Genomic DNA, 26,026 nt, shown 5'->3' on the forward strand with positions numbered 1-26,026 from the left:
TAAACGTTTGGGCCGTTGCTGCACTGTATGGCGTTACTACAGAAAAGTTCCTGTAAAGACTAGTTTAGACTAGTCATTTTAAATCGACTCGATTTCTAAATCCAACTTTCAAATCCTAGTTGTTTAGACTAGTCTAAAATGATATATGATGCCAGTCAGCTAATCTTTGTTTACGTATACATACGCGAATTTGCAAAAAGAATTGCTTGAAAATTAAAAATGGCAAAAAATAATCTGACAAATTGCTATTAAATATATTGTTTACTATTTATATTAAATTAAAGCTACATCCATTTTATTTTTATTTAATATTTTTTCTATTTTTCCGCTTCTGTTTTTTTGCGTGTTTGTGTTTACAGTTATTTGAAAAATGTAAATAATAGGGTTATGACTTTTTTACAACCTCACATCCCTGTGTCATAGTTTGATGAGCTTTTGCATAAGATTAGATGAAATCTTAATTACAAAGTGATTCGATAGAAAAAAGCTCACGCACAAAAAGCTTTTAAAGTTTTTATGTATGAGCTTCTTGGAAAAATTTTGGAGTCACTTTAAGCACATAAATAACTCAAAACAATCGTTAAAGCCACACGACATATCCAGAATGACATCAGCTTTTGTTTCTCACCGATTTTATCGTCATATTATTACATATATATCATTTTATATAATATATATTCCATGTATCACATAAATTGAAAGTGCTTTGTGCGGGACTTTCTTCAATATTAAAATGGAATAAAATTATTTTAGTCATTAATAGGCAAAATGTCACTTATTCGTGCAACTTTTGCAATTTTTAATAGGCAAAAGATCATTCACTCTCGCTACAGGAAATCATTTTTGAGAAAAAAGGGTCAAAAAGCCATAAACCTAGTAAATAAACGACACATGGACATAGTTGCCATTTTTGGTACAGACTGCAATAGTTGCATTAGGAGCAAAAAGCAGTGTTGTATTTCAAAATATTTCGATTTAACATTTGATTTAAAACAAATCCAAGTTTTGAGTTGATTTAATTTTGTATGGTAAATCAGGGTGGATTTGGGTGGATTAAGCACTTAAATCGAGATAATGCCCTTAATCATCGTATAAGGGTATAATCTAAACGGGCTATAAGGGTTTACTATTTTAAATTATTTGACAAACTTATAAAGGAACAAATTGTAAACATTTCAAAAATAGACTCATGCAGGTTGTGGAACAGAGCAGTTAGTACGTTTACATGAATAACAGGATTTAATAAATCCATTGAATTTTAAATGTCAATTGCAATGAGTATATGTCAAATGAATCCTCATAATGAAGTTAGTTAAGAAGTTAACCCCGCAAGAAAACATGGCGCAAGATCAATGTTGGTGGCATTTGGTCTGGTCCAGAACTGCAAGAATCTACTAATATCATAAAGGAAAAATTGTTATCGTAGTAAAAAATTGTAGATTCTTCCAGGTTCTGTACAAGAGCAATTGTGTCCTTGTAGTTGTTTTTCTATCAACGCTTTATTCATACGTTTATTGCGTTTTCGCCTTTACTTATTCCAGCTTATTAGATATTAGAAGGTAATGAGATATTAATATGTAATTTGACAGCTAATGAAAGAAATTGACAATATTAAGCACATTACTAAAACCTGCTTGATGTAAATGCGCTATGCATATCTAGAAATGATTTAAAGCTACCGGTACCGGTACTTCTGTGTACTATTTCTATGTCATTTAAACACGTATTATCTCCACTGCTACCGAAAACTAAGTTTTTAATATTTTGTACTCTATAATTTATTCGTCGTCTTAATTATTAATGAGTTTTATTTTAGTTACATTCTCTAACACAACTAATGCATTATTTATAAAAAATAAAATATGCTAAAGAAATTTTGCAATTTGTTGAAAACAACGGGCATCATAAACAATAGCAGCTGATTTAGCGATGCATCTTTTAGAATCATCATCACAAGCTCATATACAGCTCTTAACATGCAAAGGTTAAGTTTGAATGAAAAGTTTGTAATATGAACTACATTGTTTGGGTTTGAATTCCGACGTGTGATGATGGTAAGTATTTCAAACCTACTTACATAATCTAAATAGGTATATAAGTGTGTAATGCTATTAAAAAGACTTGCAGTTTAATAATGTTCCAATTTCCTCTTTTACTTTGGTTATTATTATGGTACATATGGTACGTCTGCTTGTGGGTAATGGTTCTCATACATTTAACCTTAATTTGCTGTTACAGAGTAGACCACAGACATCATAGTAGAATGACGAATACATATTGCATTCCATTTACCTTGAAACAAGAGTGCGTGTTAATTATACAAGAATGTATTCCTAAGAGGAATGTCATTGCTGAAGATGTGGTGCATTAGAATCAGTAGTTTCTATATTAGCATATGTATAATAAACTATGGATATTATGTACAATCATGCCGATAATCCAAAACAAAAATATCTTTGCAGTTTGATAACTTGGAGACAAGATTATGTTGAGATTTATTTTAATTTCTTGATACATAAACATATGTCAATAATAAATAAAAATTTAATATCTTAATAATTTAACAAATATCTTTACAATGCGAAGTCTAAATTGGCCTTGTATCCTCAAAATTATTAAATTTTTAAATGACAACTTAATGGCTCAATCAGAATTCATAACTTTTTTTATGAATTAGTTCCTAGTTTGCTATATTCTTTTTTCACATGCCACATTAAATGTTCTATTCCCAGAGAACATAAAAAAAGTGTTTAACAAAAATTGCCAACATTTTATCTTTTGTGTGTTTTTTTCCTTGTAAAAGTGACAAATTGTACAATAATTACAGATAATGGATAAACATTTTGTGTTTAAACGTGTTCGGCACACACAGAAGCTAAATACTAGTCTCGTTGTCAGCGTTCTGTTGATACCTTTGGTATTTATGGTTTCTGTCACAAGAGATTTTAGTAGATACGTTGTTAACTCACTGTGCTCTGGTGATCATACATAAAGACATTATGTTTTGTAAACGTTATATTGTTTCGATATAATTTTTTTATTCTTCTTATTTTTGTTTCATTCATTCCACCATTCGCCATAATAACAATAATAATAAAAAATTATGAACAACTAGAGAATACACATTTGTGAGTTAATCTAAAATATGTACTTGTTACAATCGGACAGATAGAGCAAAGCAGCAGGAGCGCCAGCCAATGTACTACCAGAAGCTATGTTTGCAAAATGGATAAAAAAAAGGGAAAATTTTATGTACCGTGGTCATTGGGGCAACAAAAGTTTAAGTTTAGCTCCGTTCCAGTACTTTTTTAATGGTAAAATGTGCAAAAGAGAGTATCGTCAAAAATGAGTTCAACGCACACATTTTTCCAAAATGTACGGGAATGGAAAAATGGCAGAAACGTCAAAAAACGCTAAAACAAATGTCAAAATCGGCGTGTCAGCCAATCGTAAGCCGGCAAAAATGTTGTACATTTTTGCTCGCTCAAATTTGTCCTGCAAAAAGTTTCTAAAGAGAAAGCCATTCATTTCTGACATAACAAAAATAAAAGAATAAAGAAGAAAAGGGAAACCTAGTTCGAAATTGGCTCGGCCTTCTTTATTATTTTATTTTATGTTATGTCAGACATGAAGCAGGAAAGCAAGGCAACCACGCGAGGCATCTTATGTAGCCAGGCCTTAAAGACCTAGGTACATAAGCTGCCTCGCCTGCTTGCCTAGCTTGCTTCGGCCTTCTTTATTTTATTTTTTATTTATTATGAAAGAGGGAAATGAAGAGGGAAAGCAAGGCAATCAGGCAAGGCTGCTTATGTACCCAGGCCTTAAGGGCTCTGTTAAAAATTCCAGATCGATTCGAATATTACTACATTTTTGAGTTGGGTCAAAATATCAATGTAAGGCCATGTTTAAATTATAGCCTTTTGTAGAGTTAACCTTCCTTATGAGGATTTGTTTGACGTATATGTAATGAAATTGACATTTAAAATCTAGTGGGTTTGTTATATATAAACGTACTATTATAGCCTGTTTATGTTATAGCTTTTTGCTCTACGAGTATTTATTTGACGTAAACACAATGAAATTGACATTTAAAACCCAGTGGATTTATTAAATCGGGTTATATGCAAACGCACTATTAAGCCTGCAACAAGCTGTAGTGTAAACATGGTTTCCATACTAAAGTAATGATAATGAATGGGACTTAAGCTTGGTTTAGACTATATAGTTATACGATAATTAAGGGCACTATCTCGATTTATTTGACATACGTATATTGTATGAAAATCTCAACTTAAATCCACTGGATTTGCTAAATCAAGCATAGTCTAAACGTACTGTAAAATGACATTTACATATAACTGTAGTGTAAACATGGCTTTCACAGTAGAGTAACTCTAAAGCCACACGCTGAAACTTTCATACGAAACTTTCCCATTATTTTGGCGTTTATTGATCGAGTTCCATACTAAGGTTTTTGTCGGGTTAACCCACTTCATGAGGATTTATTTGACGTTTGCGCTATGGAATTGACATTTGAAAACCAAACCCACTGGGTTATTCCGGTTAAGTGTTAAGTGTAACCGGGGTATAAAATGGGTAAGTTTTTAGTGCAAGTTTGTCCCGGTCCATACTAGAGTGATTTCAATGAAATAATAGGTCTGTTCGATAACTTCGCAAGTACTTGCAACTGCTTCTCATATCTCTTTTATTGAACAAGTTTGTTATCGAACAGCATTTTGTAAAAGTTTGTGCAAATTTGTACAAACTTTCGTGTTATCGAACAGACCTAATTTCATAATATTAGGCGTTCTTAGATCGTTCATAAAATTACTTTAGTATGGAACTCTATCTAAAAACGCACAATTTCATGAAATTTTCCAATGTCATCACTCTAGTGCTGACCGGGGTTTTCAGCGTGTGGCAAGACTAAAGCCGAAAACACATTCAACGTTTCAGTAAAGTTGAGCATCATTTCTGATAAAAGAATAAAGAAAAACTCGATCTATGTTGCCCTTGCTCTATTATTGTTTTTTCAGAAATGAAACGTTACTGAAACGTTGGTTGGTGTTTTCGGCTTAATATTCCAATACCTTGCATACCACTTTGCTACCACATTATCGTCATCATCACCTGCTAAATGTCTGCAAAGCTCACACACTAAATTTGCCAAAACACATACATGGACACAAAACCAAGCCGCACATAAAGCGGACACAACAACACTTTAAGTGATTTAATGCCACATTAATTTGGCTAGTATTTAATCAGGCAACATGAAATATAATCGGCCATTTAACGTGACAAAAAATTTACTATACTTAGTTTTAATAACGAGTAGAGTTAAGTGTTGTTGTTGTACTTTTTGTAATGCGTGAGGCCCTAGACGCAGAACAATTCAAAATGAGTAATAGGCCACTTAAGTCTAGCTGGCAGATTATATTCGACATGTGATCAAGAAGTAAAGGTGGAAGGGGGTAGAGTGGCTGGGAAGAGGAAACATAACAAGTCTTAATACTAGGCTCAAAAAAAAGGTAGAAAGGCACGCGTAGAAATACATAAGACTTGTACGCATTTTTGCTTGCAATGCTTAATGTAAGAGCTATAAAATTATTGTTAATGTTGGAAACGTGTAGAAATGAATGCGAAAAAAACCTCATTGTTAACAGATATGGCATAAATGGGTTGGAAAATATCCACTTGTGACCATATTCCTTTATGTTATGTTGTTGTTGTTATTTACCTCTTGTCAAGAAATTGTGTCAAACACAAAAGTGTAAAACTGAATGAATGAATGTGAATGCTATCGATCAATTAATCAACTCATCGTCGTGGACTGATCACGTTTTTGTCCTCATTAAAAACAAATGAGAGAAGACGCAGAAGATAAATAAGATATCAACCAGACTGTGTGGCGCGCTCGTCATTTTGAATGCGTTGAACTGAACTATATAATTTATGAGTATTTGTGTTAATTTGTTTTGTTGTTATTGTATTTTGATTTTCAGGTTTTGATTTTTATTCATTCAATATTTAAATGAATGGTGCAGTTGTGTTGAATGAAATAGCAGAAAAGTTCCTTTAAAAAGATAGATATTGTTCTGGACCTACATATTTATTCTTTCTGATTCATAAAGGTACATTTAAAATTGAATTATGAATTCCAGTAATACAAATGATTTGTATTATCTGTTTTTATTTCAGTTGCTAGAATATGTATGTAATAGAGGGGTAAGTAAGACTCAAGTCAGTAAATACATGGTACTATAAATAAAAAAATTCCGGATTAATTCGAATATTACTGCAAACAATTATTAAAAGATATTCTACGGAAATGACAACCTAAATGACGCATGTTTTTTAAAACCTCTTAGATGTAAATGCGGTATATTGTAATATCACAACTTATTTAAACAGCTGATTAAAAGGTCATACAGCTGCAAATAGGGATCCGTAGATAATCAAATCGATAACACAAAAGGGCTCGGCATATACGTTCGTCTGAGTGTCGCGTAACAACAACACATGAAAACTTTAAGAACAAACTTGGCATCACTTATGCCAAGTTTACACTAGCGCTCCAAAATCCACTGGATTTCACGAAATCCTGAAATACACCCCGGAGTTTACACTTATTTTTTGTTGATTTCAAACATATCACAATGATCAAGGTAGATGCATATGCGCAGCTGATCGAACATAGATTTTCAAAACAAGTTGTTGTAAATTGAAATAATCATCAAAAATATACGACAATATAGAACTTTACAACTTTATTTGGAAAATTATCGTAAAATTATCTATATATAGTATTAATTGTGTATAGTACTAACAAATGAAAAAATAAAGTTTGGAGTTTCAATTAACTGACATAATTTCGCATATACATTTATCTAATGAAGTTCGATATATATACCAGTTACCAAGCTTTGCCTTCGTCTGCCACAAAAACAACATCCTAATACACCTGAAGATCGGATTTACCACCCGTGAAACGTAGTGTAATGGTTGGATGCGTGGGACTTCGGTAGACTCCTAATTTTTCAATGTATCTCTAAAGGCCTAACAGCTCAACTCGAAAGAGAATTAATTAAATATCAATATAAATGGCCTTCGCCTTAATAAGGCAAAAATAAAAAATAATTTCAGCATGAGCCAGGCTGGGATTCGAACCTGGGTCTCCGACAACTGAGTGTCAAGGTTGCCGGCGTCTTAGCGTTCTAAGCCACCATCAACTTGTCAAAACTTTAGTAGACAATAATTGATGATCAAAAAATAAAATCTTCTGATATAGAAGAGCAATTACTAATGATGTAGGAATAAAACTTACCATAGTATCTGTGAACATTGAAAAATGGGATTACCAAAGCAGGACTATAGGAAAAGTTTGGAGTTTCAATTAACTGACATAATTTCGCATATACATTTATCTAATGAAGTTCGATATATATACCAGTTACCAAGCTTTGCCTTCGTCTGCCACAAAAACAACATCCTAATACACCTGAAGATCGGATTTACCACCCGTGAAACGTAGTGTAATGGTTGGATGCGTGGGACTTCGGTAGACTCCTAATTTTTCAATGTATCTCTAAAGGCCTAACAGCTCAACTCGAAAGAGAATTAATTAAATATCAATATAAATGGCCTTCGCCTTAATAAGGCAAAAATAAAAAATAATTTCAGCATGAGCCAGGCTGGGATTCGAACCTGGGTCTCCGACAACTGAGTGTCAAGGTTGCCGGCGTCTTAGCGTTCTAAGCCACCATCAACTTGTCAAAACTTTAGTAGACAATAATTGATGATCAAAAAATAAAATCTTCTGATATAGAAGAGCAATTACTAATGATGTAGGAATAAAACTTACCATAGTATTTGTGAACATTGAAAAATGGGATTACCAAAGCAGGACTATAGGAAAAGTTTGGAGTTTCAATTAACTGACATAATTTCGCATATACATTTATCTAATGAAGTTCGATATATATACCAGTTACCAAGCTTTGCCTTCGTCTGCCACAAAAACAACATCCTAATACACCTGAAGATCGGATTTACCACCCGTGAAACGTAGTGTAATGGTTGGATGCGTGGGACTTCGGTAGACTCCTAATTTTTCAATGTATCTCTAAAGGCCTAACAGCTCAACTCGAAAGAGAATTAATTAAAAAAAAAATGATTTTGTCGTTAAGATATCATAATAATAAATTTTGATAGATAAAAGTTGTGCTCAGAACCTGCACAATATTAGTACTTGCAGTAGTTTTCCCGTTTAGTGCTAAAAATGCGTTCCCATACTTCGAAATCTAGCAAGACTTGCACTTCTCTTTAAACAAAAATAGCGCCGAATAACACCCCCTTCTCCTGTTTTCTGCCATACAATTTTGGCCTAGTAGAAACCAGCAGCAAGCTTGTTCATTGGCATTTAATATGATAGCTGATACGTTGATTTTGACATTTATGCTGGAGTTTTTGCAATTTCCGACATTTTTCCGTTCCCGTATTTTTTAAGAAATTTGTATGGGGAAGCAATTTTTGACAATTTGCTCTTTTTTCTAACATTACCATTAAAACAGTACGGGAAAACAATGAAAAATAGCATTGTAACAACGTAATTTAATATTTTTTCACATTGTTTACAAATTTTGATTCTAACATTTTTTTGTGGCAGCAATTGACCATCTACCTTGTTTATTGTGATACATGAAAAGTGTTGCAACTTTTGGTACTTTTTTAGGCAAAAGCAGGGTTGTATATCATGTGTACTGTGATTTCGAAGTTGATTTCGCTGAAATCACGAAATGAGATGATTTCATTTTTGTATGCGAAATCATGATAAATTTTGCTTGATTCCGCGCGAAATCACGAAACGACGACGAATGTAAACCAAGCATTAGACATTTTCATGTGGTTGATCAAGACGCGGCTCACAACGTATGCCGAGGCCCCAAATATGTGTTATCAATAGGCCTGTTCGATAACTTCGCAAGTAAAAAGTATTTGCAAGTTCTTGCAACTAACACACCTAATGTCAATAGAAATCTACATGTAACGCCAAGTTTACATTTGAGTTTTTGCCGGTTCAATCCATTTTATGAAAATTTACATATACACAATGAAATTGGCATTTGAAATGCAGTATATTTATTAAATCCGGTTAAATGTAAACGTATTATAAAAAAGCGGTGACCCAAAACTATCTATAATAAAGGAACCATATTTTTTGCTATTTTTTCCTCACACACATGTACTTTTTCGATAAAAAAATATATAGCTGTGAAGCACCCCGCCACTACATCACCCACTTGCCGGTCTACAGAAGTTATTTTCAGGTTTCATTAATACAATTTTATTGTTATTATGACACCAAATGATTTGTTTTATTTTTTTGCGGGACAGATGTTTGCACTGCTACTGTTTGATACGACCAGACAGTTCTTTGATGTTACTTGTTTTGTTTTCATTTTATTGTGTGGTATATAATTTTTGCGGAAACGTGTTTTATTTAATGTATTTAACATTTAATTGTTCGTTTAGCACCTACCTCCTGATGAGCTTTTGAGGTGAGTAATTTTTATCTGGCTTGGTGGCTGGCTGGATTATTTGCCAGACATGCCAGCAATGGTTAAAAGGAAAATGGACATTAAAGCAAACCAACAAATCAGTCCAGACAAAATTTTTTTTGAATCTGTGGTCAATACTGTTTGTTTATTGTATGTTCCCAAAAAAAGTTTTATTTCATTCAAGTGGTTTTTTTGTTTGGAATTGAAAGCCACATTATAGACTTGTTGTTTTTTTCTCAGTACGGTATTTGTTGGCCTTTTTGGCCATAATTTTTGCACAAAATTGAAGTTTAAGTTCAAGGCAAAATTGCTACTCTTTATACCTATTATTTTGGAATTAAAAGAAAAGGTAATTGAGTTTTTGTTATGGCGGGAGCTAGACACTTCAAATATATAGCTTCAAATGCACTCAATATCCATTTATTGTCTGTTTTTTCTATTGCTTTGCAAATGGGAACTCAAAATATTCCCACACTATAATGTGGCCTTTCGTATATATCATGTCTAATTCAATTCTAATGAGTTTGAATTAAAGATTTAATGAGAATTTATTATTGTGGGGAATATTTTAATTTATATTGGCGAACTGTTCAATTGAGAGTAAAAGAAAGGAGTTTGCAGAAAATTTCGGAAACCAAGATCCCATAAATATCAGTAGAGGGGAGAAGGATGTAATGCCGTTACATCGAACCTGATTGAAAGCTATATGCTATTCGAAAATTCTAACATACACTTTATAAGGAAACGTGATCGTTGGATTAGACCAATGAACCTTACTAATTTTTTCATTAGGGAAGGTTACCAAGAGCATGGTATATTGACCTCGAGAAGGTTATAGTGCAATTTATTTATTTTTTAGAAAGTCTTGAAAAAAATCATCGTATGAACAACAAATTCAAAAACTGGAAAGTAAGTAGTAAAAAATATTCTATTGCTCAAATTCTCCATGATATCTTAAAGTCAATTCAGAGTAGATTTGTAAAGTGCCTTTAAAAAATTCCGTTTTATTCGAATATTACTACATTTATAAAAAAATCATTTCATAAAGTTTACATGTGATCCATTGAGTTAATTTTCAAATTAGATAGGGTCCATCCTCTCCAACTACCAGCTTAATTTATCAAACTGCATACCGGCCAAACGATTATGTGCGGCATGCAAACTTTGTAATAAAAACCACGATGGCAGTGAATGAAGCATTGCCTCCTGTAATTACCCAAACAAAACTAACGGTCATCTTTGCAATAGTTTAAAATCTATGTAATTTGCATAAGCACAAGCGTGATGTAATGCTTACAAAATGAAAAAAGAAGGAGAAGTAGAAGAAGCAGTAATAAAAAATAATCCTACAACAATTTTCTACGATCCGAACAATCTCCTCGCAACATTTACCACACTACATACATATGTTTTCAATTTTTCTAAAGCCATAAACTGAAAACTGTACAACACTCTCTTTATTACTACTATCATTAAAGAACTACTATGACGCAGGAGGTATTCATCATAAATTTCCGGTAATCATATGGAGAATAATGGTAGAAAAAAAAACTAAATGGCTAATTGAAATTTTGTTATACCACATCTACAGAAGAACATTGAACCTGGGGTAATTATGCTCAAAATAAAAGAACATCTGAAAAACTAACTGGCCAGCCAAACTTGCCTGCTCCATTTGGTTAAGCTGAGTCTCAAAGAGATGCTTACCTGTATATTGTTGAATTTCCGTATAATCTTGCAGGGGAGCTGTAAAAAAAGAGAGGAGAAAAAACAATTTAATTAAAAAATCTTAAAACAAATTTTCTTAACATAATCTTCAACATGAAAATTTTTAATTTCTTAAGAATTACTATAATTTATTGTCCTGTCCATTCGGTGATGATACACCACCAGTCACTGTCTCAAAACAAATGTAAATTATCACTTTTCATGTCAACAGCAGCCGGCTTTCAAAACAGTTTTTCTTCTCTTTTTCCTCCCAGAACCGGCTTGCTGGTGTTTGCAAATGCCATAACAACGTTTCAATGACTGGATCTCTGTTTCCTTTTCTTACCTTGCTGCCTTGACACAATCTTTGGATAGCAATCTGTTGTTTGCATGTATGTTCTGGTTCTTGGTGGATAACGAAGCCAACGAAGAAGTGTCCGACTAATGGACAATTTGTTAGAACTTGGAATCTAAATTTAGCTTTCGCGTACAGAGATCATGATCATCATCATCATCGGGCTATTGTGGTAGTATCAACGTAACTTGAATATCTTAATAGGAAAGTTGTTGGAATGAAGAAGAAGGAGGAATTACAGTGGTGATGATCTTTGTTTGAAAAAGAAGGAAATAGAGACAGGTGAAATCTCTTTTTTTTAATATATTTTTTACAAGTGTTATTTAATTTTTGGAATCTAAGGCTTGGATTCGCCTGAAGTCTGAATGTTTGCCAAACCTTTGCAAACAAGAAGAATTTTTATGAAGCTGCAGTAAAATGGAGGATTTGATTGAGGTTCTAATATGTGTTTCCATATTTTGGTGATAAAAATATTACTGTTACACGTTTCATCTGAATTAAAACTTTAAGTTCTGTTTCCATATTTTGGTGATAAAAATAGTTTTTATTTCATATTTTTGATCTGAAGTATTACTATTATTATATATTATTATTTTATATATTATTTAAATATTTAATTCGAATATGAAGGAATATGGGTATATATGCTGCCTCTCCTGGTTGCTTTGCTTTCCTACTTCATTTCTGACATAATAAAAATAAAAGAATATAGAAGGCCGAGCAAATTTCGGACTGGGTTGACCTTTTCCCTTTTATTCTTTTATCAGAAGCAAGCAAGGTAACTCGAAAGTGCAGCTTCTGGCTTTGTTTAAAATTGCTGAGGGTTATTTTCAACGTAAATTCCCCGTGAGTTCTCTCATTTTCTCTTTTAACCTGAAACGGTGGAAAGGCACAACTCATGGGGAATTTTAGTTGAGAATAACAATTGACACAATCTTTGGATAGGTGCCACCGTGGTGCAATGGTATGCACACCCGCCTTGCACGATGAAGGTCGTTGGATCGATTCCCCGGCCAGGAAACATCAAAAATTTTCAACGGTGGCAAAATACCCCTCAGTAATGTTGGCGGCATCTCCTGAGTATTTCAGCGATTTAAAACTTATGCACAAATGGTGTCTTCAGACATGCCGCGATAAACAGTAGGTCCCATATCATTGAGCTAATGTGAATAGGGGTGCACCCATTGATGTGAGAGAAGTTTCCCCTGTCCCATCTGGGATGTTTGTGGAATTATTAATATAACCCCCACATTTATTGGGGGTCGTGCTTCCATATTTTGGTGAGGAAAATGTTGTTAGGATCTGCAGTAAAATTTTAAGTTTAATTGGAGAATTTAAGCTTTATGTTGTCTTTCCATATTTTGGTGATAAAAATAGTTTGTATTATGCATTTTTGATGCAAAATATTACAATTATTATTTATTATTTTAATTATAGTATATATTATTATATTGTTTTTACTCTAAACATTTGCAAAATTTTCTTGGTTGATGAATCTTGAGGAAAATATTTCCATTACTGAAATATTTTCCAGGCTCACGGCAAGAATCCAACCGCCCTTCTTTCTAGTGAGAACCCCCACATTTGGCGTCTTCAATGTCCGATATTCCCAACACTTCAATCCACTTTTTTTCTTCTAACAAGAAACAAATTCTCTCTCCCATTTTGATTTCGTTTCATCTTTAAATTCATTTGACAAATTATATTCCGCGCTTTTTCTCTAAATCTTATTTACATTTGTCTTGCATTTGTAATGCCCTTAAAGCTGGATAATTTCATTTCATCCGAGAAAAGCAACAGGTGTTGTTATATGGGGTTATGTTCGCAGACATTTATGTAAATCGCTTGGTGAAAAATTACCAAGGGAAGTCATTTATTATCTCACTTACTATGTTTTGCTATTCCAACGAAAAAATGACAAGGAAAAGCGGAAAAAGCAAGCGGCGGCGACATGCAGGCTACAATTTGCGCCAAGCTAGAAAATATTCTAATGCCTTTGCAAAAGGTTTGAATGTTTCTCTTTTTTTTTTTCTTATTAGAATTTATTTCTTTTAACTTAAAACAGGTGTGTAGTTGCAAAGAATTTTAAATAGACACAGACTTCCGTTCTTAAGGCAGCTACTACTATACGGTGTTCCTTGTTACTGCTCATTATAAATTTGACATGTCATTTGTTAAAGGAGACACTATGTGGGGGGTGCGGACAATAAATGTGCTGATAGTCATGACCTGATTTTGATAAGTTAGACTTTTGAGAAGAGTGGAATCTATAGGATTTTAGATGAAACAAGTTATAAAGTATATGTGGATTTCTTTCGAACTCGTTGGCCATAGAAATTTCTATTTTTAAAAAGAAAATCAGTTCCAAACTGCATTTGCAAAGCCTTATTATAATCCTGTAGACCATCTCTTGTCCACTAAAGCTTCCTTTTAAAGTGTTAATTAGGAGGAAATGATGCTGCTTAGTTCTTGTAAAGTCTTATTCGTTGCTTCTTTTAATTAACTTTTAAATACCCATTATTTCTCCGAGAATGATGATAATAGTCTTAGTAGTGGTGTTATTTAAAGATGGCATATTTCACACATATTAACACAAACACCTTAACAGATTCTTTATATGAAAAAGAAAAACAAACGATTCTAGGTAAATATCTAGGTTTAGAGCAAAAGAATGAAAGAAATTCTCGGCTAGAATAAGAACCACCTTCATGGCATAGGCAAGCACACAAAGAACTTGGCCGAGTATGTTGTTGTCTAGCCATATATGAGGCATGTATGTATGTATTATGTCTGCATGTTACAAGTATTTAAAATTGGCCATACTTAGAAGAGACATCCCCATACAGGTCTGGTTTGGCTCTTTGAAATCTTAAAATACAAATGTTTTTGCTTGCCCGCCACCGCCTTCTGTGAAGCGTGTGCTCTTGCTTGGTTGTAACATGATTTCTGGTATCGTTTACATTTTGGAGTTGTTGGAGTGCAAAATGTTGTAATAGCCTGACAAGAAAGAAGATTACAAGCAGTAGCACATCAGCTACGGTCATTCAACTTTTGTTGAGGTGCAAATTCAACAACAATATTTTCTCTCATTGATAGTGATGATGTGGGGGTTAGTAAAAGAAAAAACAATAATTAATTAAATAAAAAGTTTTCGTTCCATTGAAAGAAAGTTTGTGTCTTAAGTCTTTTGTTGCGATAAGATAAAATGACAACAGACCAAAGTCACAGAGATATAAATAATGAAATAAAATTACGATCCATAATCGACTAGAATGGGGTAAATTTTTTCAATTGTATTCTCTTGGCACGAGGCATGGGCGCATTCTTTACTAAACGGAGAGAGAAAGTTCTAAATTAATTTTGTGTTTAGGTCGTTAGAAATAAAGTATAGTACACATTGACAAGCAAAACTGACAGTCATCGAGGTCTATTTCGTGAATATCAAAGCCTAACTGAAAAATTTCTTTTGTAATCTCTAAATAATACCGTATATATTGTATTTCAAAAGTTTTTGGCTAAATAAAAGTTGTTATTTGCCGGAAAATTGTCCTAAAAGTACGTTGACTGTCAGTTCTGAATGATAATGTGTACTCCGCTTAAGAAAAAAATACGAAATTTCAATTTAATTTTGTTTCCATATGTTGGTGATTAAAATTGTTAATAAATCTGGCAGAATTAAAAATAAAATAAATTAATTAATTAAAAATTCCGAACCGATTCGAATATTATTATAATGGAACTGATTTTGGTTCTTCACAAATTTATGTTGTGATCAAAATGCAGTTATTGGAAATACGAGTGTCTAGATTACTTTCTCATAGGGATAGTATTTGTGAGTTTTAAATTATTTTCGTTTTCATTTCAGGACATTTAAAATATGCACCTTGTTCCATGTTAACGAATTTTTGTTTCCAAATTTTGGTGATCAAAATACAGATATTGGAAACTGGAGACTGGGTTCATGTCTAAACATTTGACAGACTTTCTCATAAGAATTGTATTTTTAAGATACTTGCTTTTAAAACAAATCATAATTATCCCCTGTAAAGCAACCCAACCCAGTGGCGAATTTGCTCAGACTCTCTTCTTCTCTACAACTAATAAGCAACATGTACTAAGAAATATTTTAATTACCCAAAAAGACCACTGAAGACACTTGCGCATCGTTCTTTTTTGCGAATAACGGTAAATTGGAAATGGAAAAACAGAACTAAGCAACGTTGTTCTGTGTAGCAAAAAAAAAAGCTAAAAACCTCAAGCAGATGACATAAAACATATGTAACACAATTGCGTAGTAAAACAACCTACAACAAGTACCACCACCATCATGAGTATGGAGATAACTATAGCGCTCAACAAATAATAATAATAATGGGAAAACGACCTCGTAAAAATAGCAAGCAGACAGACAAACAAACCGAAACCAACAAAATGGACAGAATGCAATTTCAAGTGCATTACAAGTCTCTCTTACTGCACCAAGTCTTCATTTTCATGGCTTTCCTAGCTGGCAAGGCTAAGTACATGGCCCCTTATGTAAAGCGGGACATGAAATAGTACAATAATGATGTTTCTTTTTTTCTTCTTGTGTTTAGGATGTATAGTAAAACAAAATCTAACTGTAATTTTTATGTATTTTAACAACTTAACAACTCTTGGCACACACACATAGAAATTCATAAGATGTTTTTGGTCCACAAAAATATGCAAAGAAACCAAAGAATGTAAACCACGAAACAGCAAAAATCTGCCGGTAGTCTTATGCCATTGGCGACGAAGAAGAAGATCCATGGCGAAAGAAACGAAAAAAAATTGTGCATTATCATCATCATTATTTGTTGTATGCATCCAATCCATGTTATCCATGCTCTTGATCTGGTTTGTTAAGAAGGAAAATTTATTGGCGCTGCGGTTTGTGGATGATCTGTAAGCTGCTGCTATATGAGCTTGAGAGTGATTGACATGGATGATATATTACAAGAGCAGTAAAGTTAAGTTGTAAGCAAATTGGAATTATAATAAAAATACCAACATGCGAACTAAAGAGGAATATTTAAATTGAAATTGAGTGCAGGAAGTCATTTCTAATATCAAGAAAAAGAAGAAACGACATATATTCATTGGAATTCCAAGAATAAATTTTTAAGAAGAAAAACAAATCCTTGGAAATGATCTTCAACTATTAGGAGTACTAAGTTCAAATTATCAAGAGCCTGCATATTTTCCCTAAAGCCAACATCTCCGAAAAGGTGTACATTTGATTTAAAAATTGTCTTTCCATATTTTGGTGATAAATTAGGTCTATACGTTAACTCAAAACTGTGTACTAATTTGTATAAACATTAACAAAATGCTGATTGATAACAAACTTGTTCAGTACAATAGAGCGAGTTGAGAGAAAAAGTTTTTGCAAGTAATTTTTACTTGCGAAAATATCAAACATACATACATATTACGGGCCATTATTATATGTTTTCTTTTACAATTTAAAGGATTTTAAAACGCAATATAAACCAATTAGGAGACATTAAAATATAATTTTCACATTAAAAATTAATGGCAAGAAGGTCCTTATTAAAATTTAAGGATCACTTTTAAATTTAAGGTAGACGGAATGCAATAAATCTGATCATAATGGGGGTACATATGATTTTTATGTTTTGTTTCCATATTTTGGTGATACAGGAATTCATGATAACAGATTCTCAAAATATGTTTCTACATTTTGTTGATAAAAGAATCCACGATTCACGCTTCAGATTTGATATACAAATGTGCATTTCCAAAATAATTCAATACAATTTTTGTTTATAAATTTCAGTTTCCATATTTTGGTGATAAAACCAGAAATTAAATACTTCAAATATATCTTTTTAACTCCTTTATAAAAACCGGCAAAATTCTCGTATGTAAACTTGGTTTTAATGGACTGTTTTCCATTGTCTAGAATTATGTATTGGTGTGTTCGTTTACTCAACAATTTGTACAAATTTGTAAAAGTTCAGTAACTTCTTGTAATCGGCTAAGGTCTTTTGCATTGTACTGTAGAGTTAACGAACAGCATCCAGTAACAATTCGTACAAATTTTGAGTAAACGAACACACATGTGTGAATTAGAAATTATGACTTGTTTTTTAGTGGGTAAAACAAAATTTTCAATAGATTGCTTTCATATCAACTCACTATTTCTTAACTCGCCCAATTTGTTGTAATTTATTTCAAATATCTTCTTAAAAAGAGCTACTAACCAATATACTTCCATTATTTCCCAAATGACCTAATTTGTTTATCATTTAAAATTATCATCTCAAACAGAAATAGCTTCCTCTAACCAAATTTTTTTCAAACTCCAATTGAAAGCGTAATACCAAAATCCCTTTGTTGTGTTCTTTTATCAACAATTTATGGTTTCTATCCTCAAAAATAGGCTCTTTTATTTGCTCTCAAAGTTGTTAAAATGGCTTCCACTAGAGGTACAACAGCACTTCCTATAAAGATATTACAATAGTTTATGACATTTATTGCGGCAATCTAATGACACATAAGGAGACACACATGATATTGTATTACATGTGGAGAGATGCGCGAAACTCCCCTATGCAAAAGGAATGGAAGAAATTCCTTTGGCCATTTGACAATATGTGGTCATGCCCTCATAAATTACATGGTCTTATCTAAAATAACGCTAAATTTTTTTCTCTGTTTGTTTGTTGAATTTTATACTAAACTTTTAAGGGGGTTATATGGTGGAGTCAAAATATAGTACTTTGCCTGGCTGCCTGCTACTACTACAATGCTAAAAAGGATCATTGCAAATTGAAAGAGTCATAAATAATGACCAGGGAGACATTGTTTAACCACACGATTAAAGATGCTGCTGCTGCTGCAATGCATTTGGCCAATAAATGGAACTTGCAACATGCAGGAGTTAGAACTTTCTTGCGTTTTCTCACACAAACAGCAACAAAAGCATCATACCCTCCCTCATATTGTTTGAAAACATGGCATCATTTTTCCTTGTGGTGCGTAAGAACCCGCCTTGGCTTACATCCCAAGTCTAACAACTAACAAACGTAATATGACAGACCGTAGAACAGCTTGAAAAATGCCGAAAGTTTATGGTAACACCATGTTAACCATGTTATGGAGTTCTGGTTAGAAGAAGAAAATGCCAAACATTTGCAAACATGTTTGTTGTTGTTGATATTATTGTATGGCACATATGTAGCTATAAATGCTGGGTTCTATTGCCATGTTCTAAACGTTGTCTTGTTCATTGGCAAAAAGTATGCGGCATGTGGCATAGTGTTTTAAAGCTCCAAAGTGTAGTTTGTAACCTGGACTAAGACTAAAAAGTTATTTTTTAACGAAGAAGTTAAGCTAGAAGATAACTAGGCTTTGGCCAATTCGTACTGGGAAAGGGTTTGACATGAAAGGTGATGGCATATCTTATAGTACGTTTACATAAAACGGAGTATGGAAAATCAAATCCATTGCGTAAACGTCAAATACATGTACATATATTTAATGTTTAATTCAATAGTTCATAGTTTATTTATTAATTATATTAAGTGAAATAAAGCAAGAAATATTTACACATGATTATTAACACACCGCAAAATATTTCACAAACTTCGGATTCTTAGTTTTTATTTCACTGAGGAACACCACTACAGCGAATGCAAGGCATATTTACCATCAGCCAAAAACTACAAGTTCAGTTCAAGTTCAATAATTTGAAATGTGAAAAATGTTTTTCAAAAATAAAGCGATTCATAAATTTTTTGGAACAAGGTTTCATTACATATGTATTAATAAACGCATATTACAAAAAACCATCAACAATCATAATTTTTATTTTAAAGTTTTGTTTTTAAATTTGGTGTGTTTAAATTACATTTTTGACAGCTCACAGTACATCAGCAGGGCTGATGCAGATACCGCGTCGGTCACTGAACTTACTTATAACGTTCGCGTTTCTCGCGGGCGGTGTTCCCTAAACTATCCGTGTGCACCTTAAATTAAAGGGTCGATTATGGATCGCAACTCAACTGAAGTTGCGTTGCCAGAAGTGAAAATCACATAATAAAAATAAGTGAAACGACAGAAATGTTTGTCAAATTCATTCAATATGAGAGTTTTTAGCCTTCGACTATAAGTTTAATTGTAAAAAAGTATGAATTTCAATACAAAAATGTAAATTTGTATTATTAAATTTGCTGTCGGCAACGCAACTGGAGTTGGGTTGAAATCCATAATCGGGCCCTTAGTCGTGTGTCGTACGTCTGCTGTATTCATTTAGTATTTAATATAAACTAGAGGGCGTAATGTTATTGACTGAGTCGAAAAATCCATGATACAATTTATCGTGGAACGTTTTTTTAGTTTTGGTTTCCCATTGACAAACCAATAACATATAACTGGATTAAATTAATCTAGTGGATTTAAATTGTCAAATCGAAGGCGTATACGATAAATAAATCCTCATAAAGCAGGTTGAAGCGGCAATCATTGATACTTGATGGATTTTGAAAAATTCTGTTGTGTGAGAACAATTTTTCTCTCTCCCCCTCTTTTACAAGTTTTACTCTTAAAAGGTATGGGAATAAAGCTAAATATAAAGAATTGAGGACACAAGGATTGAAAAATCCACAAATGTTGCTATAGTTTTTAAAGGAGTATTCCACTAACCTATTTAAAATGTCTGTTACTAGATCTGAAATTATGTTTATGTCATCTTTCTGAATTAAACGGATATAATTTTTAAATTTATGTTTCCATATTTTGGTGATAAACAATAACATAACTTAAAATTTTTAAAAGAAAATTATGAAATATGTAAATTTTTAGCCACAGGTTTAGTTTCAATTTCAGGTATCTTCATAATTTCACCCTATCTCAAGAACATCTTTCCCCTCACCTTGACCGTTAGTACCGCACAACTCATATGTTTATACTTATGTCTTCAATAGTCATATTTCTGTAACCCATTTAAAGAATCTCCCAGTAGATCTGGAATTATGTTTTTCCTCTTCTTCGTTTTTTATCAAAAAAAAACTCACAAAGCTCGCTGTAATGGATGCTACTCCCAAGTTAAAACCACAAAAATGTACATATATATGGTTGTTCTTTTAGATTTACTAAATAGGTTTGGATATCCAAGTATCCCCAGTGAAAAAGAAAACAAAAACACTAAAGTTAACAGACTACGGTCACACCCCCTTTATACAATATACATAGCTATGACGTACTGGTGGCCAGTACCCAATAGTGCCTAATGCATTTAACATTTTTGCCATTGTGTGCCGCCACATGGTTTTGTTTGCCATTTATTTTTCTATTTCTGGCAATACAATTATTGCTGTTGTTGTGTTGAAAATAAGGCGTACATTTGTTGAAATGTCTGGTCAAGATGTTTTCAAATGTGTAATGCTTGCTTTCTGTGGCCAAAAACCATTATCTTGGTAGCCAACCTTGCTAAAGACAGTTGCAATTGTCTGCAAAATTGTCTTTGGCTGTTGTGGCCGATGCTGGGGAATTCTATTATTTGTTGTTATCTATTTCTTTGGTTATTCTTCTTCTTCTGGGTTTCCTTATAAAGCCATTGTCCATTGAGATCTAAGAAGTGAGTGGGTTTTTGGAGTGTCCAATGTTGTTGTTGTTATGACATTGAAGCTCATGCGTAAAAATTTATTAAAAATGAGTTTATTGTAGTGCGTATACAAGACGATTAATAACTAAACTTTTTGTAAATGAGTTTATTTTTTGCTTCAAAATAGAAATCTGTTAAAGATGGAAGGCAGGCGGCACCGAAGGTTGCAAGGAAGTCAATCTTTAATCCTGCCACAATTATTGTGAAATATTATTCCTAAAATGTAAGACTCTTATACCATTTTTAGACTAAGCTCCAGTCGATTTAAGTTGTCATTTTGATACATTATATGTCAAATAAATCGAGATAATGCACTTAATCATAATATAAAGTCTAAACCAAGTTTTAGTCAGTTTATTCTAGTCCTGAAACTCAACCTCCAGAGAACACAAGACTATTTAAACGCTAAATTCAATAGCCATAAACTTGAATCTATTTAATTTCTTATAACTTCTATTTCCATATCTTAGTGATAATAATACAGCTTAGCCGCAGTAATCATGGGCATTTCCTCAAAAATGCTTGGATTTTTTAATGTTTGTTTCCATATTTTGGTGATAAAAACACAGTTTGAGAAGTTCTCAGACTCAGAGTCTGGTTCTAGCACGTCTCTTTTTCAATAAAACTTTTGATGCATTGAAAGGTATTGAATATTATTTACCCCGCAAATAGTTGATTTTGAAATTCTATAATAAGTTGTGTTTCCATATGTTGGTGATACAAATGCAGTATTAGAATATTTTCTCGTACTAAGAATTTTAATCGTCAGAAGGAATCAACAAATATGTACATGAAATCTGGGTATGTAGAATTATATAGAAGCCAAATCAATTTGATTTTTAAAATTCTGTTTCCATATTTTGGTGATAAATTTCATTCAACAAAACAAGTTTGATGTATGGATTTAAATTTGAACCATTTTTCTTTTTCAAACAAAGTGTTTGAAACGCAGAAACCTAAGAAATGTGTGATTTGAAGAGCCTGTGCCTTCAGCTACCTTAGGTAATAAATGAAGTTGAGCCAATGGGGGAATACTCCACTCAAGCAATCGAAAAAAAGGTTTCGAACTTTAAAAAACTCTTTTGAGCTTAAAAAAACAGGTTTGCAGAACAAACGTTTTAAATTCCAAAATGAGGGATACCTTTGTCCATAACGCCTTCCTAATACCACCTAAAATAATCCCCACAAATCCCTTTTTTGGTTAATTGTTTGTTTCGTTATAAGGAAAACGTGAATTATGCAACAGGCCAGGCCATCTTTGTCGATTCTACAAGTTCGAGAAAATATTTGAATAAGAATTTATGACTTGTGGCTGCATAATTATTTTCTTATTGTTCAGAATAGAATTTAGTTGGCTCATCTTCAAAGAGGTGGTCTCAACAGTAATCTATTTCGTCGACTTCTTACCCACGAATACAGAAGAACAAGAAGAAAATCAAAGGAAACTGCTAACAAACATCACGTTATACCCATCCACAATTTTCTTACTAAGCTTTAAATTTGGTAGTCGGTAGCCCAGCAGGCGATTTTGTATTCAAGAAGAGAAAAACAAAAAAACATCTAAAGCTGCTGCTTTCAACACCAAAGAAGCGATTTTCTTTTTAAAATTTCCAAAAAATTTGCATAATCTCCACAATGCTTGCTTGAATGGGGGAGGGTGGGCGATCGCCTAGCAGTTTTACAAAGAACCGTGAAAATATCGGAGCAACTACGACATAATCATGTTAAATTACTGGTAAATTCATTTGGCAGACAGTTCTCTTTAGGCCATTATTAGAATCCATCCTTGGTTTACTCTAAAGGAAGATATGTAGCCAGCTAGAGATGGTGATGACTGATGCTGATGGTGGTGGTCATGTTGATGTAACTGATATTGGGTGGTTTCAACTATTTTTTTTATTTTGGTTTTGTGGCATAGACTACCAGACTGAATAGCTCTATCTATCTATTCGTCCATCCGTCTGTCTGTCCTCAGTCTGTTCTATATTGTAGGTTTTCTCTGTGTCTGCAGAGAAGAACTCTGTGTGATATTTGAGACATTATGTTAACGCTTAACATGATACTACCACCCTTTTGTTACCTAACAATTGCCAGATAGACCTCAAGCTCACGATCACAAGCAGAAGCCAATCCAAAACAATATTATCATCATCCGCATTGTCATGATCTTCAAGTTTTATTCCTGTCGTTGTTAACAAAGACAAGAAGAACTCAACCAAAGGAAAACTTGTACATCATTTTTCACCACAAGCTATAAGAAGAATTACTGCAACAGCAACAACAACAATGGAAAAACCAAGTTATGTGATCAAGGCCATGGAAATTGCCATTTTTTTGGTCGTTTACCCCCTATCGTGTTGTACAAAACAACAACAAACTCCAAACGAATAACATGCAACTGTTTGAAGAAATCTGTTTCCATTGCAACTTTTGTAGATTGGCGAAATGTAGCTTCTTTATTTTCTAAATTACATAATTGTAATTTTTTTGTGAAATATGCTGCCAAAAACAAAGACGAAAAGAATGCAAGCAAATTGTCATGATATTCTGCTTTCAATCATTAAGGCATTCATTATTAAATCATAAAGTAGAGGAAATACTGGGAACAATTTGCCTATTATTAAACTAATTAGTGAAATGAAGTCAAGAACATAAGCAAATTTTGCAAAATCTATTTTTTGATTACGTTCTTAGAAAATGGTATTACTTGGCAGAATGATCAAATAAAAAACTGAATTAATGAACGATTAAGTTATGTTTCCAATTTTGTGTTTGTGATAAAATACAATTTTATAATGTTTCCTTATTTCTTATAGAGCTTTCTGAAATACATCCTAACAATTAAAGAGTGCAAATCAATTATTGAATTCTGCCATCACGTGATTCTGTGCTGTCGAAGCTGCCGTTAACTGGCATTAGATTTGAATGATTTTATAAATTCTGTTTCCATATTTTGGTGATAAAAATACCGTTTAACGAAGTTAATAAAATACCTTGGAACAAGCACGTTCCATTCTGCTTTGATAAGTAAAACTTAATAAATGCATTCTCCAAGATTATTTGACATTATGAACCCTTAAATAGCTTAGGCACCATCTAAAGGCGTCGTACACCCTCGCACAGTTAAACACTTTATAATTGTACACAACTCAATCTACCCCCCGTTGCCTCTCTGTCTGCATATCTAATATTACATTCATATTAGTACCTTTAAAAGGCGTCAAATTAAACCTATGTTTAATATCATTAACAAAAGCGAAAAAACATTTTGAAATCTAAACGCTTAGCGCCACCAGACTCGTATAACAAGTTAAGTTTTAACACCCGCCGCTACTGGCGGTATTATTGTTTATCTAAAAGCCATGATTTAAAACACAGCAGCAACACCTTAAGCTTGTATGTTGATAGCCAGATAGATATCAGCTTTAAGCTACTCACTTGCGTTAAACACAAGTTTATGTTATGCTCCAGTGATGGTCATTCATCAACACCGTTATTGTATGGAACCGATAGATATATGTATATGGTTGTATGTGGAAGTGGATATCAAATCTTGACTATTAAATTCAAAAACATAAAAACCACATAATTAAACGTTTTTTTTTTCTATTTTTACAGTAAAAATTTAAAGCTATCATTAACATAAGTTTGCCTTAATGCTGCTGCTGGCTGGATGTAAACAATTGAAGATCACATGTCCACCACCAGTGTACTACTACGGAAAATCGTTCATGCATTTCATTTGGCTTTGATTTGTGGAAAATAACATTTAAAAGTCGCCGAAAATTATCATCAGTGTGGAAATGAAACTTGAGTCAAATGCGGAGACATATGTTCGAGAACTGGTGTTGACATCTTTACAAGACTTGACTTGAGTTGTCGCACGACATTCATTGGCATCTCAATCTTGTTTCTTGGGATGTTTGGTGTATAGAATTTGTTTATAGTTGTTGTTGTTTTTATTCTTCCACATGAAGATGCCAACAATTCATTTGTCAAAATCTTGGCCAACAAGTTTAGCCACACTTCACTTGTCACAGTTAGTTGGCCTTCTAGGCGGAAATTAGTTGGAAATACAGAAATGGAAGTAATAAATGGAAATATGTTGCAAATTACGGGATATTCATTTACAAAACTTAGTATACTTGGAGATAATATATGCACTTCAGAAATAGATAGCTGATTTTACACAAATTGAAAATAGATATAGCCTACCGAAAACTGCACTTTGCTTCCTCCAGACTACTTAGAGAATGTTTCCAACATTTCTACCACATCTCAAACCAATTATGGTGTAGTTCATTTCTGGTAGTCTTGGTTTCTCTAAAAAAGTTAAAGGTTACGAGTATGTCAAGCTACTCCTCGCCTTATTCGAACTAGTCGTAGGTTATCTCAAACTACTACATCTTTTGTCAAATTAATCCTAGCTGACTTCAGACTAGTTCCACTTTATTTCATACTACCGACAGTTCATTTTGGCTCAAAATAATCAAATGTAAAAACGGAATAAATTAATGAGATTCTAAGTTTTGTTTCCATATTTTGGTGATACAAATACAACAGAGCTTCCGAAAATAAATCCCAGCAACCAAATATTGGGACAAATTTATCGAAACAATTTAACGGAACGTCATAAGATCTATTAACCATCTATTACCTACTAAACAATTGGTTTGAATTCAACCATCACGTCGACAATGTGTTTTCGATGTTATGTGTCCTGGCATTTGTTTTGAATGATTGTAAAATTTG

The 26,026-nt window shown here is 33.0% G+C and overlaps 1 protein-coding gene across 2 annotated transcripts in view; it reads right to left on the reverse strand.

Moving 5' to 3' along the window:
- tnc (tenectin) overlaps positions 1–26,026 on the reverse strand; it is a 185,514-nt gene that overhangs the window by 15,774 nt on the left and 143,714 nt on the right. For both annotated transcript variants that reach the window (XM_073960179.1, XM_073960178.1), the window contains exon 3: positions 11,268–11,306. In XM_073960179.1, coding sequence (XP_073816280.1) covers positions 11,268–11,306 — 39 coding nt within the window. The remainder of the gene's footprint in view (positions 1–11,267; positions 11,307–26,026) is intronic.

The sequence above is a fragment of the Musca autumnalis genome, unplaced genomic scaffold (assembly GCF_047663935.1).
Source record: "Musca autumnalis isolate F117 unplaced genomic scaffold, ASM4766393v1 scaffold_1, whole genome shotgun sequence".
NCBI classification, from domain to species: Eukaryota; Metazoa; Arthropoda; class Insecta; order Diptera; family Muscidae; genus Musca; species Musca autumnalis.